Below are 21,369 nucleotides of genomic sequence, written 5' to 3'. Positions count from 1 at the left end.
AACACACACATACTCCCTAGACTAAACTCACACACACACACACACACACACACACACACACGTGACAGAGGTGATGAATGGCTGGAGTGGCTGTCAGAGTCAACAAATAAACACAGTCAGGATCAGCACAACAGCCAGTGTGCAGGGGTGGAGGTCACGACCCGACTCGCCGCCTATTACTGTGCCTGCGTGATTGTGTGTGTGTGTGTGTGTGTGTATATGAGTGTGTAGTAAGGGGCGGGGTTGAGGCTGGGTGGGCGGGAAGTTGACCGGATCGCGCGCGCTCCGGACTCCAGTGTCGCTGTGGTGTCTGAACGGCAGGATGCTGGACTTCATCCTGCGTCCCCACCTCCGTCTCCACCTGCGTCCCCACCTCCGTCTCCACCTCCGTCTCCACCTGCGCTCCTTCATCAGCGTCTGGAGTCTGGCGGCGCTCGCGCTGGGAAGCGGCGTCCCGCGTCTGCGTCTCACGCACACAGGTACGTGGTGACGTCACACGCTGGTCACTACATTTACATTTACAGCATTTATCAGACGCCCTTATCCAGAGCGACTTACAATCAGTAGTTACAGGGACAGTCCCCCCCTGGAGCAACTTAGGGTTAAGTGTCTTGCTCAGGGACACAATGGTAGAAAGTGGGGTTTGATCCCGGGTCTTCTGGTTCACAGGCGAGTGTGTTACCCACTAGGCTACTAACGCCCTATATAAAGTATGTATACACATGTACACATACACACATACACAGACACTCATATACACACACACTCACACACGCACACACATAAGGAGATGTATGGAAGAGTTGATTGGATGAGTGTGAGCGTGGTGTATTAGTGTAATTTATGAATTGTGTTTAGTACAGTAGTAGTAGTAGTAGTAGTACAGTCTCCCTGTTCCTGTTCAGGTTACTTGTTACAGTTTAAATGGATAAATTAATTCGTTTATATAATGTTGCCCAGATGTTCATTGAAACTACAGTCTGGAACAAGCACACACACACACACACACACACACAGGGTGGGGTTGACGGTGGGGTCTGCCTTTGTCCTGGTTCAGTTAAGTACAACGTTCGGAATGTCACTTTTTCATCAAGTTTACACGCTCACACTTTCACTCACACACGGGCAGGAAATCAACACTGTGGAGATGGAGGAGGACTGAAAAACAGACAATGAGAAGAGGAACAAAGACACGGAACCAGCATGTAGTCCGGGAATGGTTCTTTCGTTTAGAGCCCGAGAATGGACTTTTGTTTAAAGCCTGAGAACGGTTCTGGTTCTTTAGTTTAGAGCCCGAGAACAGTTCTTTAGTTTAGAGCCCGAGGCGGCTCCATCATTTAGAGCCCGAGAAAGGTTCTTTCGTTTAGAGCCTGACGTGTAGTCTATCAGACAACACGTCTTTAGGGCATGGACATACATGACCTTTACAAGATCTTTGACCCTCCATCATTTGTGTTGGGTTTGTGTACAGTTTGTTTAGGTTTTGTGTAGAGTTGGAGTAGGTTTTGTGTATGATTAAGGGTTTGTACTAGGTTTTTATCTTGTTAGCTTTGAGAATGGGTTTTAAGTTTTGGGTTTGTGTAGGGTGAAGGGTTTGTGTAGATATATGTAGGATAGGAGTAGGTTTTGTGTAGGGTGAAGGGTTTGTGTAGATATATGTAGGGTAGGAGTAGGTTTTGTGTAGGGTGAAGGGTTTGTGTAGATATATGTAGGGTAGGAGTAGGTTTTGTGTAGGGTGAAGGGTTTGTGTAGATATGTGTAGGGTAGGAGTAGGTTTTGTGTAGGGTGAAGGGTTTGTGTAGATATGTGTAGGGTTGGAGTAGGTTTTGTGTAGGGTGAAGAGTAGTTTGAGTAGATATGTGCCGAGGTGGTGTGGGTTTTGTGACATCCAGAGATCTCTGAAAGCAGAACAAATGGGACAGACATCAGAACTGTCCAGTCTCTCTCTCTCTCTCTCTCTCACACACACACACACACACACACTCCCAAAATGGACCTCCCGTTTTTTTTTTTGATTTATTTGTGATTTTCAATTTTTCAACAACAAACAAATATCAGCTGTTGACCAATACCCACCCCCCCCACCCTCAGTCCCACCCGTCAAACAGAAAGAAGAGCAAATAAATAAATAAATATGAAAAGCAAAAAATTATTTAAAAACAGAGAAAAGAAAATTTAAAAAAAAGGGGGGGGGGAGTAGTCTCCTCTCAGTGTTGCAGTATTTTACGTTCTATATGCATTAAGATATTATTAACATAATCAATAAATGGTGACCATATCTCCTTGAACTTTTCCGGACGATTAGCTTGGTTGCACCGCAGTTTTTCCAACTGCAACATGGAGAGCATTTCCTCAATCCAACCATTGAAAGAGGGGGGCTTGTCTGATTTCCACAGCAGAAGAACAAGTCTTCTGGCCATTAATGAGGTGAAAGCTACCACCTTGGCTTGAGTTATCGTAAGATTTATATCTGGAGGGGGGACCCCAAAAATAGAGATGTATGGTGTAGGTTCAATCGTCCTATTACATAAAGATGACAAGACTATGCAAATATTTTCCCAGAAGTTGTACAAAGACTGGCAGTTCCAGAACATGTGGCCTAAAGTAGCTGGCCCTTGGTGACATCGTAGGCACTCCGAGCTGGTATTAGGAAACATTTTTTCTAGTTTATCTACTGAGTAGTGTAGGCGATGTAGTACTTTAAACTGGATCAAACATTGTCTTATACAGAGCGAGGAGGTATGAATAGCTTCTAGGCACTGTTGCCAGCTCTCACCCGTAACTACAATGCTAAGATCCTGTTCCCATGCCACTTTAGTTTTCTCCCATGAGGGTGAATAAATGTTCTGGATCAGAGTATGTCATTTTGATATATTGCCTCTCATAAAGGGGTCCAGAGCAAGAATTTCATCTGCAGCATTTTTAGCCGGTGAATGTAAAGATCTAAAGTGTTTGCTCGCAAAACTTCTAATCTGTAGGAATCTATAGAATTGAGATTTGGGAATATTGTAACTTTTTTTGCAATGTTTGGAATGTCGTGAGCGTTCCTTCAGATCCAACATCAAGCCCTTGTTGTGCCAGGTTTGGGACGGAAAGAAAAGATGGTGATTTATTTTATACGAAAATGTTTCCTAACCTGGAGCCGAATCTTCAGTGAGTGTTTTACTGCAGGATTAAGGAGGCGTGGGTCTGGCTGCATAGATGTAGGGGCGCTCATTACGGAAATAGGACAGGTATTAGGAATAGGGTGGTAGCGGGTAACACACTCGCCTATGAACCAGAAGACCCAGGTTCAAACCCCACTTACTACCATCGTGTCCCTGAGCAAGACACTTAACCCTGAGTGTCTCCAGGGGGGGGCTGTCCCTGTAACTACTGACTGTAAGTCGCTCTGGATAAGGCCGTCTGGTAAATGCTGTAAATGTAGGCCCTGAATCACCGCGCAATTCCATGTCTGCCCGAGCAGGGCCACGGAAAGATCCAGTATATTCATTTACTTACGCTTGCTGCCCAATAGTAAGACATGAACCCATACACAGATTTATTCCACACGAATGAAGAAGACCTCCCGGTTGGTATATTGGCACTGCTGTGTGTGTGTTTGATGAGAAATTTTGTGATTCATATTCATGTGTGTTGAGCTGAGTGTTGGAGTGTGTTGTGATTTTTCAGACCTGGTCGCCTCCAGCCGCGTGCTGCTGTTCTCTGGGCTGCGTGACGAGCTGCACGTCAGCTTCATGTTTGTAGATGAGTATCATGAGCGGCTCTTCCTGGGAGGAAAGGACACACTCTACTCCCTACGCCTGGACCACACACACTCACACAACGAGGTGAAAGAGGTATGGACACACACACAGTAACACACATCTAACATCGCTCAGTTAAAGCTACAGTGTTATTGAGTATTCATGTCTTTAGATGTAAAGATGGATGCTGGGGAGGTGAACCAGAGTCTAGCTTCTGGACATTATGTTCTGGGCAGGAACGTGAAGTCTGAGGTGTGGAATAATTCTGACCATGAATGACAATCACTCCATTTCAGAGAGGAGAATCTGAGAAAGAACCCACTTCTTCTTGCAGCTGCCATTTACCCAAGCTGAAGTTTTATATTTTATTTATAATATCAACAGTAAACTTTATTCAAATATGTTTTTGAGTGAATTATCATTCTGATACCACTTAATTTAAATAACCTAAAGCTGGTAGCTAAACAGGAGTCTAGATGAGTGTCTTCCTCGCACCTTCAGAGATGGATTGTGAGGTATAATAAAGGTCGGACGGTGAAACCCCATGTTTTGATCTGATGTGGGGGGGCAGCTACTGGGGTGTATTATGTAGTGTTGTGTGTGTGTAGTGTTTATTATGCAGTTTTGTGTGTGTAGTGTTGTGTGTGTGCAGTGTTGTGTGTATATTATGCAGTGTTGTGTGTGTACAGTCTGTAGTGTTTAGTATGCAGTGTTGTGAAGTGAAAGTGAAGTGATTGTCATTGTGATACACAGCACATGGTGCACACAGTGAAATGTGTCCTCTGCATTTAACCCATTACCCTTGGTGAGCAATGGGCAGCCATGACATTGTGTGTGTAGTGTGTATCATGCAGTGGTGTGTGTGTGCAGTGTATAGTATGTATTATGCTGTTGTGTGTGCAGTGTGTATTATGATGTGTTGTGTGTGTGTATTATGCAGTGTGTAGTGTTGTGTGTACAGTGTGTAATATGCAGTGTTGTGTGTGTCGTATTTGTTATGCAGTGTTGTGTGTATTATACACTGTTGTGTGTGTGTAATGTTTATTATGCAGTGTTGTGTGTGTACAGTGTGTAATTTGCAGTGTTGTGTGTACAGCTTGTAGTGTGTAGTATGCAGTGTTGTTTGTACATTGTGTAGTGTGTATTATACAGTGTTGTGTGTGTGTGTGTGTTAAGTGTTTAGTGTGTATTATGCAGTGTGTGTGTGTGTGTATTATACACTGTTGTGTTGTGTGTACAGTGTGTAATATGCAGTGTTGTGTGTAGATTGTGTAGTGTGTAGTTTGCAGTGTTATGTGTAATATGATTTGAATCTGCACTCGTAATCAGAAGGTTGCAGGTTCGAATCCCGAACCGCCAAGGTGCCACTGAGGTCCCCTTGATGAAGGTCCCGTCCCCACACTCTGCTCCCCGGGCGCCTGTCATGGTGCCCACTGTCACCAAGGGTGACGGTTAAATACAGAGGACACGTTTCACCGTGTCACCGTGTGCTATGCTGTAGTGTTTCACAATCACTTAAGAATTTTAATTCTGAATTCTGGTTTTACTGCTGCTGACAGACAGACACCATTAAGAAGACCAGGGATCAAATTTGAAAAATAAACCTGTGTGTGTGTCTGTGAGTTTGTGTTGATTTCTTTGTGGTCACGGTTTCAGCTGAGGACAATGTAAATACTTGTGGTTTATTGGCAATGTGTGTGTGTGTGTGCTTGCATACATTTCTATATATGGATATATTTACCAGTCGGATCTTTATTTAGACCACAGTTCAGTTAAATAGTTTAATTTTGACTTCAGGGGAAACAGGAAGTGACTCTGGACAGGAAGGATGCTGGGTAATGTAGTCAACCATGGACTTCCTTACTGAGACAATGTATCAGTCCAAACAACATCTGTGATTCAGTGATGAATAAAACACACAAGGAATTTAATTCAAAAATCACACACACACACACACACACACACATACACACACGCACAATCATAGGTGAGTATGTATTTACACTGTTATTGGTCTGGAGTAACAATAAAATCTTTCTGTCTAGATCCATTGGCCTCCTTCTCCAGGAAACCGAGAGGAGTGTGTTCAGAAGGGGAAAGACCCAGAGGTGAGTGTGTGTTTGTGTGTGTGTGTAGCTGCCATCGTTGACAGCTTAGTTGCTGTTACAGTAGTTACAGTAGAATATAGTGTAGAATAAGCTGCTTGCTGTAACACAGCAGATCAATACATCATCACATCCTGCCATCTGTAACATGTACACACACAGAGGAGTATTGTAGTCAGTGGGAACAGGAACAAGCCTCGCCCAGCCCTTCCTGCAAGTCTCCCAGTAAGACCCCCACACACCCCCACCCTGCCCGACTGGCCTAGTGTCCAACTTGTAGCCTGTCTTCACCCTCACTTCTTAAAGTGTGTGTGTGTGTGTGTGTGTTCTGTGCGGCCGGAAATGAGACAACAGTGTTATTCAACAAGCTGTTGTCAAGACAGGACGACAAGGTCAAAGTTATCCAGACCGCAGCTGATGTGTGTGTGTGTTTGTGTGTGTGTGTGTGTTACAGACTGACTGTGCTAACTTTGTCAGACTGCTGCAGCCGTTTAACCGAACCCATCTGTTGGCCTGTGGCACCGGAGCCTTTCAGCCAGTGTGTGTTTTCATCAATGTGGGACACCGTGGAGAGGTAAAACACACACAGAACGTATGTATTCAATGGCAATTGTTTCTTCAGGCTCTCTTGACCATATATATCTACGTGTGTGTGTGTGTGGGGGGGTATTTTGTAATAAAACAACTCCAGTTCAAAGGTCATACCACCCACAGTGTGAAAGTAGAGATTGTGACCAGAACACGAGCTGTGATGAACAGTGTACCTATACAATCCCACAATGCATCGCTGCGATGGAAATATCTGACCCTAATAGTAAAGTTCAAGAAAGAAAACAAAGATGATCTAGAAATGCTGAGAGTCCTGTGTGTGTGTGAGGAGCACGAGAATCCCATCATCCCTGGAGGAAAGAAGGTAGAGAAGCAGGGCTTCTAGAAGTTTTGCACGGTGTGGTGGGGGGATTCGTTCGTAAAACACGGCGTAGGAATGTCTGTACGGTAAACGTTAATCATTTCCAAGCGTGAGAAATTCCGTGTGTGGCGTGTGAAATGCAACTTGAGAAACATTCCAGCACAGAACAAGCTGGTCACACAAAGGTTACTCCTCTCGTCCCCACGCCAAATCTACACCCTCCTTCAACCTGCAGAGAAAACCAGGCCATGTCTCAATGTCTCTGTCTCTGTCCTGTTTTTTAGCACATCTTCACATTAGAGCGTAACTCTGTGGAGAACGGCAGGGGGCGGTGCCCGCATGACCCCAACATGACCTTCACCAGCACCTTCACCGGTACGTCCCAGACAGAGATACATTTACAGCTTTTACCAGTCGTCCTTATCCAGAGGACACTCAGTGTTAAGTGTCCTGCTCAGGGACATGATGGTAGTAAGTGGGATTTGAACCTGGGTCTCCTGGTTCACAGGCGAGTGTGTTACTGGCTACTACCACCCAGGTACGGAGGGACGATTATAAAGAACCTTTAAGACTATGCTTTACTGTACAAGACAAAAAACACACTAGACTGCAGAGGACCTCACTGAATAGAACATCTTATCTCCAGATCAGAACAACCTTTCTCACATTCTGACTAGTGCAGTATATATTATTATATAGCAGAGACAGGGACAGTCCCCCTGGAGACAATCAGGGTTAAGTGTCTTGCTCAGGGATGCGATAGTAAGTGGGGTTTTAACCTGGGTCTTCTGATATTCTTCTGGTTTATAGGTGGGTGTGTTCCACACTAGGCTGCTACCACCCTGGTAGTAATAAGATTGTTGTCTTGAGAAAGAGAAAAATGTCAAAAAGGTTGAAAATACAGGCAATATTATTATTGAACATTTTCTTTAGTTAAATGTCCTTTGTTACTCTTATCCAGAGGGACTTACAATCAGTAGTTACAGGGACAGTCCCCCCCTGGAGACACTCAGGGTTACAGTCAGTAGTTACAGGGACAGTCCCCCCCCCGAAGACACTCAGGGTTAAGTGTCCAGCTCAGGGACACGATGGTAGTAAGTGGGGTTTGAACCTGGGTCTCCTGGTTCACAGGCGAGTGTGTTACCCGCTAGGCTACTTAACCCATAGAAAATGGTGGCGAGTAAGCAGTTGACTGCTGTTCCGTGTCTGATGAGGAATGTAACTCTAGATCTTTCTGCACATGTGGCCGCCTCAGTCTGATTGCTGTGTGAGCAGCTGTGTTTAGATTCTGCTGGACACCGTGAATAATGCATTTCTACGTTCTGCTGCTCAATTAAGGCACGGCAACCTGGCAGTAGACCAAGTGACCGTATGGACCGAGTTTCCTGTCAAGGCTGAAGACGTTGACCCAGCGCCATTCACCTTCATTCATTTCATTCTGTTCTCTGATCAGCGGGCCAAGCGCTGGTCCTTGAGGGACTCCCATTTTCTGATTTCATGACTTCTGGATCACGCTCTCTTTTCAGGTGGAGAGCTGTACACCGGGCTGACAGCTGACTTTCTGGGCAGGGACTCGGTCATTTTACGGAGTATGGGGTCCCGCCCGCCCATGAGGACAGAGACCGACCAGCGTTTGCTCCATGGTACACCCGAGTCAACAAGACATCACACAACACGCTCCTCTTAAACTGTCACCAGACTGACCTGCTGACGTGTGTGTGTGGTCAGAGCCTAGGTTTGTTGGATCTCACAGGATCCCAGACAGTGAGGACAGCGCTGATGATAAAGTCTATTTCTTCTTCACCGAGAGGACAGACACCGGTGGCCGTGAGGAAGCCATACACTCCCGTGTGGGACGAGTGTGTGTGGTGAGGATCTGCACCCCTCACACTCATACACACACACACTGCCGTCTATCTCTTCTTTCTGGTGTGTGTGTGTATAGTGTGCAGCTGTGGAGTTATACTCTGTCTATATGATCTGGGGACATGCACCATGGAATGTGTGTGTGTGTGTGTGTGTGTGTGTGTGTGTGTGTGTCAGAATGATGCAGGAGGACAGAGGGTTCTGGTGAACAAGTGGAGCTCCTTCATCAAGGCCAGACTTGTGTGTTCAGTGCCTGGACCTCATGGCATTGACACACACTTTGATCAGTTAGGTGAGAGGACGGACACACACACACACATACAGTAAACGTACAAAAAATCATGACAGGTGGACTTCAGATCTTCCCAAGAAGTGTGTATCTTGTCTGCTGTGGTGGCGGTGGGTCCTGGGGGACAAATAGTGGCCCAAGCCACCATGAGGAATGCGGTTCATTCCTCATTTACTCACCAGGAGACCCAGAAACCCTCAGTTCACAGGAAACACGCGCCACAGTCGTACGTTTGTGTGTTTGTGTGTGTTAACACGCTGCCTGTCTTCTGTCTGTAGAGAGCGTGTTTCTGCTGCGTACCAAAGATGAAAGAAACCCAGAGATCTACGCCATCTTCAGCTCCATTAGGTGAAACACAGTTTTTGCGTAGTTATGTAAGCTGAGGGATGTGATGGTGGTGGTGATGATGGTGATGATGTTGTGTGTGTATGTGTCCCGTCCACTCCTGCCACCCGCTTCATGTGTTTTGTATAATTTGAACGTGGATGATGAAAATGTCTCCTGTGATGGAAACTTTAGCCTCTGGTTTCTTTGGTCATTTATGAACTGGTGAGTAAACGATTGTCACTATTTGTGTGTTCTCCGCAGTAACGTGTTCCGGGGTTACGCGGTGTGCGTTTACCGCATGTCTGACATCAGGGAGGTCTTCAATGGACCCTTTGCTCACAAAGATGGAGCAGACCACCAGTGGGGTCCATATGAGGGTCGTGTCCCCTATCCTCGACCAGGAGCGGTGAGACGACACACCACACACACACACACAGACACACACAGACACACACAGCACAGAAAACACATGGAGGCCACATCGCTCCGCTTTATACCGAGACTTTAGTAAAGAGGCAGTAAAACAGCAGCTGAAAGTCTGGCCCTCACGTTCCAGTTCTCTCCATTCTTCTCCAGCCACAGTTCTATTACTCAGATGTTCTCTTTATTACTTCTCTCTTTCTACCTTGCAAGGCTTTGAACTCAACGTTCATGAAGCTGGCTTCTACCGCAGCTGCGTGGGAATTAGCGGTAGTTTAGAAGCGTTGAGATGTTGGTAGACGTGCTTGTGTGGTGTAGACCCGAGACAGAGCTGACAAGTACAGCTTGGTAAAAGCCCGGCTTGCTTTGTACGGCGCTCATTTCCCGCCCAAGTTGGACTACAATGAGCCTGTCGGGTCGGGCCCAGCTCTGATGTGGTGGTCTGTCCCTCAGTGTCCCAGCAAGATGACCGCTCAGCCGTCCCTCGGTTTCTCCTCCTCTCTGGAGTTCCCCGACGCCGTGCTGCAGTTCGCCCGCTCGCACCCGCTCATGTGGAGGAGCGTGTACCCCGCGGGGCGGCGGCCCGTGCTGCTGCGCGTGAACACACACTACCGGCTCACGCACATCGCGGTGGACCGCACGCAGGCCGAGGACGGCGCGTACGACGTCATGTTCCTCGCCACCGGTGGGTGTGTGTGTGTGTGTGTTTGCTCGCGTGTTTAAATGTGGTTTGATGCGTGATTGTGTACACGTGTGACCTGCAGATGTGGGCAAGGTGCTAAAGGTCATTTCCCTCCATCGCGGAAACATGCAGACACCGGAGGAGGTCACACTGGAAGATCTGCAGGTCTTCAAGGTGTGTGTCTGTGTGTGTATGTGTGGACGGGGTGGACAACGCTGTCCAGTACTGATACCATCTCACGCGCATTTCAGGTTCCCACTCCAATCGTCTCCATGGAGATCTCAGTGAAAAGAGTAAGAAGTTTGTGTGTTTGTGTGCATGTGATTGTGCTTTGCACACCTGTTCCTCACTCACCTCTCTGTCCGTCTCCGCCCCGCAGCAGGCTCTGTTTGTGGCCGCGGCGGTGGGCGTGGCTCAGGTGCGGCTGCACCGGTGTGACCTGTACGGTGGTGTGTGTGCGGAGTGTTGTCTGGCGCGGGACCCGTACTGCATGTGGGACGGGAGCGCTTGTGTGAGATTCACACCCCAAAAACGGCGCCACCGGCGGCAGGACATCCGCCACGCCGACCCTGCGCAGCAGTGTACGGACCAGAACCTCGGCGGTGAGGGACCGTGCCGTGACCGGGGTGATGGTTTTGGTGAACAGTATTTACGTGAATGATTCTGTGTGTTGCAGTGGAGGATCTGGACGCGTCGGACAGCCGGGTCACTTTTGGTGCGGAAAACAACAGCACGTTTCTGGAGTGCGTCCCTCGCTCCCCACAGGCATCTGTCAGCTGGAGACACCAGCGTGGGGAACAGACGGACAAGGTGGGACGGGGTGCAGCGGGACAGCGCCCCACCTACATTCTGAGTGGAGAAGGTGTTGCAGGGGTGATAGGTGAACGTGTAGAAATGTATTTGTTGGGGTGATTAGTGAAGATGTATATACGTATTTTTGGGGGTGATTGGTGAAGATGTGTCTACGTATTTTTGGGGGTGATTGGTGAAGATGTATACGTATTTTTGGGGGTGATTGGTGAAGATGTATATACGTAGTTTTGGGGGTGATTGGTGAAGATGTGTCTACGTATTTTTGGGGGTGATTGGTGAAGATGTATACGTATTTTTGGGGGTGATTGGTGAAGATGTATATACGTAGTTTTGGGGGTGATTGGTGAAGATGTATATACGTAGTTTTGGGGGTGATTGGTGAAGATGTATATACGTAGTTTTGGGGGTGATTGGTGAAGATGTATATAAGTTATTTTGGGGGTGATTGGTGAGGATATTTATATACGTATTTTTGGGGGTGATTGGTGAAGTTGTATATACGTATTTTTGGGGGTGATTGGTGGAGATGTATACGTATTTTTGGGGGTGATTGGTGAAGATGTATATACGTAGTTTTGGGGGTGATTGGTGAAGATGTGTCTACGTATTTTTGGGGGTGATTGGTGAAGATGTATACGTATTTTTGGGGGGTGATTGGTGAAGATGTATATACGTAGTTTTTGGGGGTGATTGGTGAAGATGTATATACGTAGTTTTGGGGGTGATTGGTGAAGATGTATATACGTAGTTTTGGGGGTGATTGGTGAAGATGTATATAAGTTATTTTGGGGGTGATTGGTGAGGATATTTATATACGTATTTTTGGGGGTGATTGGTGAAGTTGTATATACGTATTTTTGGGGGTGATTGGTGGAGATGTATATACGTATTTTTGGGGGTGATTGGTGGAGATGTATATAAGTTATTTTGGGGGTGATTGGTGGAGATGTATATACGTAGTTTTGGGGGTGATTGGTGGAGATGTATATACGTAGTTTTGGGGGGTGATTGGTGGAGATGTATATACGTATTTTTGGGGGGTGATTGGTGGAGATGTATATACGTAGTTTTGGGGGTGATTGGTGGAGATGTATATACGTATTTTTGGGGGTGATTGGTGGAGATGTATATAAGTATTTTGGGGGTGATTGGTGGAGATGTATATGTAGTTTTGGGGGTGATTGGTGGAGATGTATATACGTAGTTTTGGGGGTGATTGGTGGAGATGTATATACGTAGTTTTGGGGTGATTGGTGGAGATGTATATACGTATTTTGGGGGTGATTGGTGGAGATGTATATAAGTTATTTTGGGGGTGATTGGTGGAGATGTATATACGTAGTTTTGGGGGTGATTGGTGGAGATGTATGTACGTAGTTTTGGGGGTGATTGGTGGAGATGTATATACGTATTTTGGGGGTGATTGGTGGAGATGTATATAAGTTATTTTGGGGTGATTGGTGGAGATGTATATACATAGTTTTGGGGGTGATTGGTGAAGATGTATATGTAGTTTTGGGGGTGATTGGTGAAGATGTATACGTAGTTTTGGGGGTGATTGGTGGAGATGTATATACATAGTTTTGGGGGTGATTGGTGAAGTTGTATATACGTATTTTTGGGGGTGATTGGTGGAGATGTATATACGTAGTTTTGGGGGTGATTGGTGGAGGTGTATATACGTATTTTTGGGGGTGATTGGTGGAGATGTATATACGTAGTTTTGGGGGTGATTGGTGGAGATGTGTATATACGTAGTTTTGGGGGTGATTGGTGAAGATGTATATACGTATTTTTGGGGGTGATTGGTGAAGTTGTATATACGTATTTTTGGGGGTGATTGGTGGAGATGTATATGTAGTTTTGGGGGTGATTGGTGAAGATGTATACGTAGTTTTGGGGGTGATTGGTGAAGATGTATATACGTATTTTTGGGGGTGATTGGTGAAGTTGTATATACGTATTTTTGGGGGTGATTGGTGGAGATGTATATGTAGTTTTGGGGGTGATTGGTGAAGATGTATACGTAGTTTTGGGGGTGATTGGTGAAGATGTATATGTAGTTTTGGGGGTGATTGGTGAAGATGTATACGTAGTTTTGGGGGTGATTGGTGGAGATGTATATACATAGTTTTGGGGGTGATTGGTGAAGATGTATATGTATTTTTGGGGGTGATTGGTGAAGTTGTATATATGTATTTTTGGGGGGTGATTGGTGAAGTTGTATATACGTATTTTTGGGGGTGATTGGTGGAGATGTATATACGTAGTTTTGGGGGGTGATTGGTGAAGATGTATATACGTATTTTTGGGGGTGATTGGTGAAGTTGTATATACGTATTTTTGGGGGTGATTGGTGAAGTTGTATTTTTGGGGGTGATTGTATAAATGGAATTATTGGATGTTTTTGATGACTCTAGGTATGTATCTGCTGCAGGTGGTATATGATGAGCGTGTGATGAAGATGCCCGGTGGGCTCCTGTTCCGACGTGTCTTGGCATCAGACGCAGGGCTCTACATTTGTCGCTCTCAGGAGCGCGGTTTCTCACAGACCGTCTCTCGCATCTGGTTGGACGTTTTGCGAGCCGACACCCTTTCAGATATCCTGTCACGGGACGGCAAGCAGAAGCAGCCATGTCCAGGACATGGAGGAGGGCTGACCAGTCGCAGTCCTTCACGCTCTTGGTTCAAGGACGTCCTGCAGCTGATTGGTCCAGCTGGGTTGCCGGAGGTGGAGCAGTACTGTGAGCGTGTGTGGTGCGGCGAGAAGCTCCGCCTGCGACGCAAGCACAAGAGCATGATGGAGAAATACCAGCAGGCACAGGAGTCAGCACGCAAGGGCCGCAACCGCACACCTCGAGACACACACACACACACACACACACACACACACTCCTGAGTGATGGACAGAGAGGAGTACTGAACATAGACAGAAAAGTGGAACAGACACTGAAGGAGTGGCATTAGCTGCCTGCACACCACACACACACACACGCACACACACACACACACACACACACACACACACACACACACACAGATTAAACTGGATTTGACGTTAGTCGGGCCTGAATTCAGTGCTTTCCGACTTTATAAGCAGACTTTCTTATTTAAGATTATTTCATCACTTGATCATAGTTATCTGCTGTTCATGGACCCACAACTTCTCTCTCTTGTACACAAACTCACACAGTTTATTCTCAGTTGCCACACAGGGCCGTCACAACCAATACTGAAGGGTGGTTTAGGTCAGAATTATGTATGTAAATACATGACACAATTCACAAAGTGGAACATACATAGAACACGTGTTCGAGTTCAGCACCATCTGGTGGTCTTCTAACGTAATAAACCCTGACCTCACAGCTCCCATCAGACCTTCTCATTTCCTCCATCTGGAGACGTGACGCCAGACAGAGTCCAGTTCGTGCTGAACTTGTTTAGATCCAAAGTAGTAAACCAGGGGCCCGAGGGACACGCTGCTGCCGGCTGCACACAGACTGAGCAGGTAGGCTGGGTACAGCTTCTCCTCCTCAGACCTCCGGTGGTGGCCACGGAGCAGCAGGACCACGTTCAGGGGCAGAAAGAAGAGCAGCAGGATGGTGACGATCAGGAAGAGCAGGACCAACGACCGCCTTTTGGTTCTGGACACCAGGCTTGAGGTCCCCAGGGGTATTTTCCAGAGGGCCCACATGAAGAGGCTGTAACAGACCGAGGTGACCAGCGTTGGGAGGAGGAAAAAGACACAGAAGACGTAGGGGAACTGGTGGAGGTACAGGTCGTCCTCGTTGTCCCACAGCTGGCTGCAGTTGAGGAGGGTCTGGTTCTGCTGAACCCGTGTGGACAGGAAGAATGGCAAACTGCTGCCCAGGGCCAGAAACCCCACGAGGACGCAGAGAAGGACTGCGTTCCGACTGGTTCTGTAGGTTCTAGAAGGCATCGCGTAGGCCACAGCCAGCATCCGGTCCAGGCTGATGCTCATGATGAGACTTGTCACACAGCTCATGCTGAAGTAGAAGAGCGCCGTTGATGAGCGACATGCTGCTGACGTGAACGTCCAGATGCCGCTCCTGACACTGAAGTGACAGAAGATCTTCAGGGGGACGAACAGGGAGAACAGCAGGTTGACGCCCGCCAGACTCATCATGTAGATCACTGCAGGCTTCTTCTCTGGGATCCTCCACACGAACGTGATGAGACAAGCGGCATTAAGGGGAAGAGCGAGAACGCAGAGCACCATGTAGAGCGCAGGGATGATCTGCGTCATCAGCATGGACATGTCTGCAGACGCACAGGACTCCATCAGGACGTGTCTGGAGATGTTTTAGGACCTGGACCCAGAGCAGCAGTAGACTGTAAATAAAAGTGTACATGATCCAGCAGCAGGGTTCCCCACACCAGCTCAAATCCGGACAATCCGCGCCAATTGTCACTTTTTAAAATACGTTTTCTGTTCTTGTTGTTCAGTCTCTCACTGTTCATATAAACCTGCTGCTGAAACCACACGCTCATCATGCCGTGTGTGTGTTTATCTGCTGTGTCTTCTGTTAATGTGTGTCTGTGTGTTGTGTAGTGTGTGTGTTGTGTAGTGTGTGTCAGTGTGTGTTGTGTATCTGCTGTGTCTTCTGTTAATGTGTGTCTGTGTGTTGTGTAGTGTGTGTCAGTGTGTGTTGTGTATCTGCTGTATCTTCTGTTAATGTGTGTCTGTGTGTTGTGTAGTGTGTGTGTTGTGTAGTGTGTGTTGTGTATCTGCTGTATCTTCTGTTAATGTGTGTGTGGGTGTTGTGTAGTGTGTGTTGTGTATCTGCTGTGTCTTCTGTTAATGTGTGTCTGTGTGTGTTGTGTATCTGCTGTGTCTTCTGTTAATGTGTGTCTGTGTGTTGCGTAGTATGTGTGTTGTGTAGTGTATGTCTGTGTGTGTTGTGTATCTGCTGTATCTTCTGTTAATGTGTGTCTGTGTGTGTTGTGTAGTGTGTGTCTGTGTGTGTTGTGTATCTGCTGTATCTTCTGTTAATGTGTGTCTGTGTGTGTTGTGTAGTGTGTGTCTGTGTGTGTTGTGTATCTGCTGTATCTTCTGTTAATGTGTCTCTGTGTGTTGTGTAGTGTGTGTGTTGTGTATCTGCTGTATCTTCTGTTAATGTGTGTCTGTGTGTGTTGTGTAGTGTGTGTCAGTGTGTGTTGTGTATCTGCTGTGTCTTCTGTTAATGTGTGTCTGTGTGTGTTGTGTATCTGCTGTATCTTCTGTTAATGTGTGTCTGTGTGTGTTGTGTGTAGTGTGTGTGTTGTGTATCTGCTGTGTCTTCTGTTAATGTGTCTCTGTGTGTTGTGTAGTGTGTGTGTTGTGTATCTGCTGTGTCTTCTGTTAATGTGTGTCTGTGTGTGTTGTGTATCTGCTGTGTCTTCTGTTAATGTGTGTAGTGTGTGTGTTGTGTAGTGTGTTGTCAGTGTGTGTTGTGTATCTGCTGTGTCTTCTGTTAATGTGTGTCTGTGTGTGTTGTGTATCTGCTGTGTCTTCTGTTAATGTGTGTCTGTGTGTTGTGTAGTGTGTGTGTTGTGTATCTGCTGTGTCTTCTGTTAATGTGTCTCTGTGTGTTGTGTAGTGTGTGTGTTGTGTATCTGCTGTATCTTCTGTCCCATTTGAAAGTTCTACACCAGCGTGGTTCTGCCAGAACTGGAATCTTGAACATTTGTGTATTAAATTAACACGATTCCGGTCCAATTTAGAAGAAGGTTTAACACCAACAAGCGATAATATCTGGATACAAGAGCGGAGTAGGAACGATACGAACTTTTGAACCACAAGCAGCAGTTTACATGGAACCCAAACCAGCGGGATAAACCGCGCCTTTAAAATCGAAATCATTTCTCGAATCCCGCTGTTTTTATTCCTTCACCCGGCGTTAATAGACCGAAAATTCGTTTTCCGCGTCTCGGTACCAGATACGAGGACCATGGAACATGAACCCAGGCGGACGGACCTTACTTGAAATGTTGAGTGGAACAGAAGAAGTGAGATGATCCAGACCGCTGGTTCCTGGAAACACGCAGCTCTTCTTCAGACAGGAAGCGGAACTTGTGTTGTTCTGGAGCTGCGTTCTCACGGTACATGACGTGATACACGCTCAGCTGCGTTCCCAAAAATCATAGAACAATACATCACAACATCATTACATCTTTACATGTCATTCTTCAAACCATATATAACACTTTATAACAACAGAACACCAACTATATCACGATTTATCACAACAGAACACCAACTATATCGTCTTTATAACAATAATACATTAACTATATCACGATTTATCACAATAATACACTAACTATATCACGTTTTATCTCAATAATACACTAACTATATCACGCTTGATCACAATAATACACTAACTATATTACGTTTTATCACAATAATACATTAACTATATCACGATTTATCACAACAGAACACTAACTATAATCACACTTTATCACAATAATACATTAACTATATTACGCTTTATCACAATAATACACTATCATGCTTTATAACAATAATACACTAACTATATCACGGTTTATCACAACAGAACACTAACTATATCGTCTTTATAACAATAATACACTAACTATATCACGATTTATCACAATAATACACTAACTATATCACAATTTATCACAACAGAACACCAACTATATCGTCTTTATAACAATAATACATTAACTATATCACGCTTGATCACAACAATACATTAACTATATCACGATTTATCACAATAATACACTAACTATATCACGCTTTATCACAACAGAACTAACTATATCACGATTTATCACAATAATACACTAACTATATCACGTTTTATCACAATAATACACTAACTATATCGCGCTTGATCACAATAATACACTAACTATATCACGTTTTATCACAATAATACATTAACTATATCATGATTTATCACAATAATACACTAACTATATCACGTTTTATCTCAATAATACACTAACTATATCGCGCTTGATCACAATAATACACTAACTATATCACATTTTATCACAATAATACATTAACTATATCACGATTTATCACAACAGAACACTAACTATAATCACACTTTATCACAATAATACATTAACTATATCACGCTTTATCACAATAATACACTATCATGCTTTATAACAATAATACACTAACTAACTAGTGTGTGTCAGTGTGTGTTTATCTGCTGTGTCTTCTGTTAATGTGTGTCTGTGTGTTGTGTAGTGTGTGTGTTGTGTAGTGTGTGTCAGTGTGTGTTGTGCATCTGCTGTGTCTTCTGTTATGTGTGTCTGTGTGTTGTGTAGTGTGTGTGTTGTGTATCTGCTGTATCTTCTGTTAATGTGTGTCTGTGTGTGTTGTGTATCTGCTGTGTCTTCTGTTAATGTGTCTCTGTGTGTTGTGTAGTGTGTGTGTTGTGTATCTGCTGTGTCTTCTGTTAATGTGTGTCTGTGTGTGTTGTGTATCTGCTGTATCTTCTGTTAATGTGTGTCTGTGTGTGTTGTGTAGTGTGTGTTGTGTATCTGCTGTGTCTTCTGTTAATGTGTGTCTGTGTGTTGTGTAGTATGTGTGTTGTGTAGTGTGTGTCAGTGTGTGTTTATCTGCTGTGTCTTCTGTTAATGTGTGTCTGTGTGTTGTGTAGTGTGTGTGTTGTGTAGTGTGTGTCAGTGTGTGTTGTGCATCTGCTGTGTCTTCTGTTAATGTGTGTCTGTGTGTTGTGTAGTGTGTGTGTTGTGTATCTGCTGTATCTTCTGTTAATGTGTGTCTGTGTGTGTTGTGTATCTGCTGTGTCTTCTGTTAATGTGTGTCTGTGTGTTGTGTAGTGTGTGTGTTGTGTATCTGCTGTATCTTCTGTTAATGTGTGTCTGTGTGTGTTGTGTAGTGTGTGTCTGTGTGTGTTGTGTATCTGCTGTATCTTCTGTTAATGTGTGTCTGTGTGTGTTGTGTAGTGTGTGTCTGTGTGTGTTGTGTATCTGCTGTATCTTCTGTTAATGTGTCTCTGTGTGTTGTGTAGTGTGTGTGTTGTGTATCTGCTGTATCTTCTGTTAATGTGTGTCTGTGTGTGTTGTGTAGTGTGTGTCAGTGTGTGTTGTGTATCTGCTGTGTCTTCTGTTAATGTGTGTCTGTGTGTGTTGTGTATCTGCTGTATCTTCTGTTAATGTGTGTCTGTGTGTGTTGTGTAGTGTGTGTGTTGTGTATCTGCTGTGTCTTCTGTTAATGTGTCTCTGTGTGTTGTGTAGTGTGTGTGTTGTGTATCTGCTGTGTCTTCTGTTAATGTGTGTCTGTGTGTGTTGTGTATCTGCTGTGTCTTCTGTTAATGTGTGTAGTGTGTGTGTTGTGTAGTGTGTGTCAGTGTGTGTTGTGTATCTGCTGTGTCTTCTGTTAATGTGTGTCTGTGTGTGTTGTGTATCTGCTGTGTCTTCTGTTAATGTGTGTCTGTGTGTGTTGTGTAGTGTGTGTGTTGTGTATCTGCTGTGTCTTCTGTTAATGTGTCTCTGTGTGTTGTGTAGTGTGTGTGTTGTGTATCTGCTGTATCTTCTGTCCCATTTGAAAGTTCTACACCAGCGTGGTTCTGCCAGAACTGGAATCTTGAACATTTGTGTATTAAATTAACACGATTCCGGTCCAATTTAGAAGAAGGTTTAACACCAACAAGCTGATAATATCTGGATACAAGAGCGGAGTAGGAACGATACGAACTTTTGAACCACAAGCAGCAGTTTACATGGAACCCAAACCAGCGGGATAAACCGCGCCTTTAAAATCGAAATCATTTCTCGAATCCCGCTGTTTTTATTCCTTCACCCGGCGTTAATAGACCGAAAATTCGTTTTCCGCGTCTCGGTACCAGATACGAGGACCATGGAACATGAACCCAGGCGGACGGACCTTACTTGAAATGTTGAGTGGAACAGAAGAAGTGAGATGATCCAGACCGCTGGTTCCTGGAAACACGCAGCTCTTCTTCAGACAGGAAGCGGAACTTGTGTTGTTCTGGAGCTGCGTTCTCACGGTACATGACGTGATACACGCTCAGCTGCGTTCCCAAAAATCATAGAACAATACATCACAACATCATTACATCTTTACATGTCATTCTTCAAACCATATATAACACTTTATACAACAGAACACCAACTATATCACGATTTATCACAACAGAACACCAACTATATCGTCTTTATAACAATAATACATTAACTATATCACGATTTATCACAATAATACACTAACTATATCACGTTTTATCTCAATATACACTAACTATATCACGCTTGATCACAATAATACACTAACTATATTACGTTTTATCACAATAATACATTAACGATATCACGATTATCACAACAGAACACTAAACTATAATCACACTTTATCACAATAATACATTAACTATATTACGCTTTATCACAATAATACACTATCATGCTTTATAACAATAATACACTAACTATATCACGGTTTATCACAACAGAACACTAACTATATCGTCTTTATAACAATAATACACTAACTATATCACGATTTATCACAATATACACTAACTATATCACAATTTATCACAACAGAACACCAACTATATCGTCTTTATAACAATAATACATTAACTATATCACGCTTGATCACAACAATACATTAACTATATCACGATTTATCACAATAATACACTAACTATATCACGCTTTATCACAACAGAACTAACTATATCACGATTTATCACAATAATACACTAACTATATCACGTTTTATCACAATAATACACTAACTATATCGCGCTTGATCACAATAATACACTAACTATATCACGTTTTATCACAATAATACATTAACTATATCATGATTTATCACAATAATACACTAACTATATCACGTTTTATCTCAATAATACACTAACTATATCGCGCTTGATCACAATAATACACTAACTATATCACATTTTATCACAATAATACATTAACTATATCACGATTTATCACAACAGAACACTAACTATAATCACACTTTATCACAATAATACATTAACTATATCACGCTTTATCACAATAATACACTATCATGCTTTATAACAATAATACACTAACTAACTAGTGTGTGTCAGTGTGTGTTTATCTGCTGTGTCTTCTGTTAATGTGTGTCTGTGTGTTGTGTAGTGTGTGTGTTGTGTAGTGTGTGTCAGTGTGTGTTGTGCATCTGC

At 44.3% G+C, this 21,369-nt stretch overlaps 2 protein-coding genes across 3 annotated transcripts; one reads left to right on the top strand and one right to left on the bottom strand.

The window, feature by feature from the left end:
• The first annotated feature begins 291 nt into the window (after window positions 1-291).
• LOC114776531 (semaphorin-3G-like) lies at window positions 292-15,771 on the top strand. Of its 2 annotated transcripts, none has more exons than XM_028966817.1 (16): window positions 292-479; window positions 3,673-3,839; window positions 5,792-5,854; window positions 6,306-6,425; window positions 7,046-7,136; window positions 8,288-8,404; window positions 8,490-8,629; window positions 8,805-8,919; window positions 9,195-9,264; window positions 9,505-9,649; window positions 10,117-10,348; window positions 10,428-10,519; window positions 10,597-10,638; window positions 10,728-10,947; window positions 11,022-11,155; window positions 13,596-15,771. In XM_028966817.1, exons 1-16 carry the CDS (start codon window positions 323-325, stop codon window positions 14,055-14,057), a joined length of 2,367 nt encoding a protein of 788 aa, XP_028822650.1. In that variant the 5' UTR covers window positions 292-322; the 3' UTR covers window positions 14,058-15,771. The 2 variants fall into 2 exon arrangements, with proteins under 2 accessions (XP_028822650.1, XP_028822649.1); XM_028966816.1 differs by having other exon boundaries at window positions 10,725-10,947.
• Window positions 14,541-17,284, bottom strand: LOC114776528 (proteinase-activated receptor 1-like). The gene is made up of 2 exons (XM_028966814.1): window positions 17,142-17,284; window positions 14,541-15,489 (listed from the first exon to the last, which is right to left on the bottom strand). The coding sequence occupies exon 2, from the start codon at window positions 15,459-15,461 to the stop codon at window positions 14,541-14,543; it is 921 nt and encodes a 306-aa protein (XP_028822647.1). The 5' UTR covers window positions 15,462-15,489; window positions 17,142-17,284.
• Between the last annotated feature and the right edge of the window lie 4,085 nt (window positions 17,285-21,369).

Source organism: Denticeps clupeoides, unplaced genomic scaffold (genome assembly GCF_900700375.1).
Source record: "Denticeps clupeoides unplaced genomic scaffold, fDenClu1.1, whole genome shotgun sequence".
NCBI lineage: Eukaryota > Metazoa > Chordata > Actinopteri > Clupeiformes > Denticipitidae > Denticeps > Denticeps clupeoides.
The sequence above is the reverse complement of the archived record's forward strand: the minus strand, read 5'-3'. Positions and strand labels throughout refer to the sequence as shown.

Bases quoted from the DNA above. Each gene is read 5' to 3' on its own strand.
- LOC114776528 (XM_028966814.1), bottom strand. From the start codon at position 15,461: ATGGAGTCCTGTGCGTCTGCAGACATGTCCATGCTGATGACGCAGATC.
- LOC114776531 (XM_028966816.1), top strand. From the start codon at position 323: ATGCTGGACTTCATCCTGCGTCCCCACCTCCGTCTCCACCTGCGTCCC. The intron at 8,920-9,194 runs GTGAGAGGACGG...TTCTGTCTGTAG, and splicing joins CACACACTTTGATCAGTTAG to AGAGCGTGTTTCTGCTGCGT. The intron at 10,948-11,021 runs GTGAGGGACCGT...TGTGTGTTGCAG, and splicing joins TACGGACCAGAACCTCGGCG to TGGAGGATCTGGACGCGTCG.